The following is a 3801-nucleotide window of genomic DNA, read 5'->3' on the forward strand; positions in this document are numbered from 1 at the left end:
GAGCATGTGAAGGCAGGGTGAGAGAGAAGGGGGAGGCGCACTGTGACATATTCAAAGGCTACTTTTCAGTCAGGCCTGGGAGAGCAGTTTTCTTCACAAACTTCACTTACAATGCCTTCCCAAAACAGCTCCTTCAGAACTTGGCACCGGACGGTCCTTTTAGTGGGTGTCCTGGTGCTGCTAGTGTCACTTGTTGCTGTTATTGTGTTGGCTGCTATCCTGACACCAGGAAAGGAGGACACCAGCTCAACCCTGCTGCAGTGGAAGGGCAGAGGGACCACTAAAAATCTGCGAGAAGTCGTTCTTGGGAGATGTTACAACTACATCACAACAGTGAACCCTGAGCTGGGGTGAGTAATGAATACTATGCTGCATAATATGCTAGAATGGTGGGGCAGAGAGCCTGTTACTATCTCCACTGAAACATGGGTATTTAGCTTTTCAACAGAACAGAAAGGAGGGCTGATTACGAGTGTTTTAAGCCAGACTTTAAATTGGCCATATTCCACCAAACAATTTTTTAGAGCAAAACGCTTTATTGAATGAGTGTGAAGCAACAGTAACCCTGGGCTAGATTCCACCCACAAATATGTAAGTAAGTGAAGCTTCATCAGAAGTCTCAGAAGTAAACATCTAAACCGGGGTGGGCAATTATTTGGGCTGAAGGGCTACTTCAGGAGTTTTGGTGTGCTGTTGTGGACCTGAGGGCGGGGAGGGTTGACCCAGCCTCAGCCCTCTCATCACAGCTGTTTATACCACCTGGTACAGCAGGGGGGTAAGAAAGTTGCTAATTGATCCCATCCAGCCCCGGGCCTGTCCACTCCGCACCCACCGCCAGGGGTGCTGGAGGGACCCGGCAGGTGGGGTCTCCATGGAGACCAGTCCAAGAACCCCATGGGAAGGGTGCGCTCATCTGGGCAGATGAGATGGGGCCACCAGCAGGTGGGGAGCACCTTCTAGGAACAGGATGGTGGGCAGGGCCAGGGCTGGAAATGTAGGGTGATGATTGGGGTGACAGTGTGGGGCTGAGGGCGAGCTGCAACCCACTCCCCATGTGTCCCTGAAAGCACAGGACAAAGAACCAGTGTCTCTTGCAGGGATGGGCAGGGAGCGGATCACACCTGTTCCCTGGGTCCCATCCCCATGCAGTCATTGCCCTGCAATACTGACCCTGGCCCTGCATGCCTGTCTTGCTCCAGATGCCACTCCCTGCGTACCTGGGGCCACATCCCATCTACCTGGCTGAGTGTGCCCTGCCCATGGGTGTCCCAGGCCGGTCTCCTTGGAGACTCCACCTGCTCTGTCCAGCACCCCCGGCAGTAGGTGTGGGGTGGACAGACCAGGGTGCCTGGGCAGTAGGGCCTGGTTTGGCAGCAGAGACACTAGCAGTAGCATCCAGAAGTGTAAATGCAGAGTGAACTGCCACTTCAAAGTCAACTGGGAAGCCAAGTCCAGCCACTGCACTGCCCATGCCCCATGGATTACAGCTCCTGGCTTGCCTGAGAGCCTCACGCAGGGATAGGACAGGCTGTGCTCTATGCCAGGTGGCACCTCTGCACCTGGGAGCAACAGGACTGGATGCACACACCATGGGCCCGGGTTGCCCCTTGTGCCTGGGCTAGGCATGGCCAAGAGACCTGTCATGGGTCAAACAGAATCACATGGTAGGCCAGATCTGGCCTGTGGACCATATTTTGCCCATCCTAATCTAAGATGAATGTTACATCTCCTGCTGATATGAAAACTTTTTTTTTCAAGTGATCTCTAGCCTGTTCTTCCCTACAACCACCACCGACTATGCCAGCAATGCGCAAGGTCCCACCCCTCTGGTCCTTCCACACCATTGAACAGTAGGAGGAGGCAGCTGCAAAGGTCCATGAGTTATAAGTTAACCACCTGTGAAACACATGTGGCCCATGGGTCACATGCTGGCTCCTTACAGATTGTATGTATTCAGTGAGCCACTAGTTGGGCAGGCCTGGATTACTACATTGTGGCTCTGGCTTGCAAACGAACAACAGCTTCATGACAACTATTACATAGTGCATTCACTCTTCATAATTCATTTTGTCACTAGTCACAGAAATCACATAGTATTGTTTCTACTATCTGATATGATACCTCTGACCTACAGAGCTGTCAGGATGGTCACACAAATACTTCTGCCAGTAATAACTGGCACATAATACTTTTTCTTACTGAAGAGAGCATCCTTGCACAAACATTTTGAGGGATACAGACTTCAAATTCCATAGCAAGCAAGATGAGTGTCAGTCTCCTCAAATCATTTGTTTGCAGTATCACGCTTATTTCTAGGTTTTTTGTTTTGTTTTTTTTAAATAGAGAGTGCATGTGTGTGTATGTGTATGTGTGGAACAAGGCTTGAGAAGGGATTTGTCTGCCTGGGATATGGTAATGTCTAGTTGGACGGTTGCATTACAGCCTCCTCTATTGTTTGTACTCTGACAGCATCTCCTCCTGCCACAAGGTCAGATTTAAGCCAACAGTCTGGCAATCTGACTCCTGGTCCTAGTCATCTAGTCCAACCCTCAGGAAAATGAAACTCTTCTTTGTTTACTATTGAAAAAAACTCTCAGGGTGTGTCCAGATGAGAGCGCACATGTGTTTTGCAGCATCTCAAAGCCCTTTGAGATGCTCCAAGAGGCACGTGTGGAAAAGAGAAAAGGATATCCAGGGGTCCAAAAAAAAAAAAAAAAAAAAAAAACAGTGAAAAAAAGCAGAGCAGGGCACTGTCCCAGACCATGCACTGAGGCAACTGGAGGGTGGTTCCTCCACAGAGACCCTCTGGTAGCAGCCAGAGCATCTCTATGGTTGGCCTTCACCCTGGTTCTGAAGCACACTGCAGGGAGGTAGACCCAGGCTCCAGTGCCAGTAAGTAGGGGGGACCCCATCAGCCCTGCCCACTCCCACAGCCCCCCTGGGGGCTCCCCATCAAACCAGAGAGGTCCATAAGCCTGGAGTCCACACATGGTTATTATATTTGGGGTCAGACTCGATCTGCTAAGGTCCCTTCTGACCCAAACATCTATGAACCCATGCTGGCACAGTAGGCCAGGCGATGTGCCGGATTTCGGATTCTCAGGGTGCCAGTTGCTCTGAGAACCCCCTCAGGCAGGTCTGCTGACTAAGGTGTCCCATGGAGGGGTGTGTGCCTCACCCTCACCACCCAAAAATGTACTCCAAACCCAATAAACACATTGTTTTCTTTATTGCATGCAACCATATATAGAAAAGAAATGATTAATAAAAGAAGATATATAAAAATCATTAGTTAATAAAACCAACAATTTGAATAAAATTTACAACAGCAACATTAGGTGAATAATTCCAACACACTGGGTGGTCCCACTTCTATCAAACAACCTCAAAGATTACATACACTTGGTTATAACTCTTTAAAACAGTTTCCCCCCATAACCCAGGTTGATTTCCCTCTGGTCACAATCTCCTTCCCATAACAATACATGACAACACAGCTTTAATTATGAACCACCACTAGATGGCAGAGGCAAGGGTTCTGCTGCTTTGGTGAAAGTGGACTCCTTAGTCTTTCTTGGTAACTCAGCAAAAACAAGTCTCATAGATTCATAGATTTAGGGTCGGAAGGGACCTAGTAGATCTTCTAGCCCGACCCCCCACCAGGGCGGGAGAACAACAAAACCCCAAAACAAGAAACGGGACTCAAATGAGTCCAGCCAGGTAGGCATCCAGCCTCTTCTTAAAGACCCCCAGGGTAGGGGCCAGCACCACTTCCCTTGGAAGTTGGTTCCAGCTCCTAGC

At 49.5% G+C, this 3801-nt stretch overlaps 1 protein-coding gene across 1 annotated transcript in view; it reads left to right on the forward strand.

Annotated features, from left to right (window-relative positions):
• Nucleotides 1-27: 27 nt before the first annotated feature.
• LOC109304108 (ADP-ribosyl cyclase/cyclic ADP-ribose hydrolase 1-like) overlaps nucleotides 28-3801 on the forward strand; it is a 48314-nt gene continuing 44540 nt past the window's right edge. Inside the window, exon 1 of the mRNA XM_019526614.1 lies at nucleotides 28-350. Within this exon, the coding sequence (XP_019382159.1) occupies nucleotides 112-350 (239 nt within the window). The 5' untranslated portion in view covers nucleotides 28-111. The remainder of the gene's footprint in view (nucleotides 351-3801) is intronic.

This window comes from Gavialis gangeticus, unplaced genomic scaffold (assembly GCF_001723915.1).
Source record: "Gavialis gangeticus isolate Ggan-Ray unplaced genomic scaffold, GavGan_comp1, whole genome shotgun sequence".
Lineage (NCBI taxonomy): Eukaryota > Metazoa > Chordata > Crocodylia > Gavialidae > Gavialis > Gavialis gangeticus.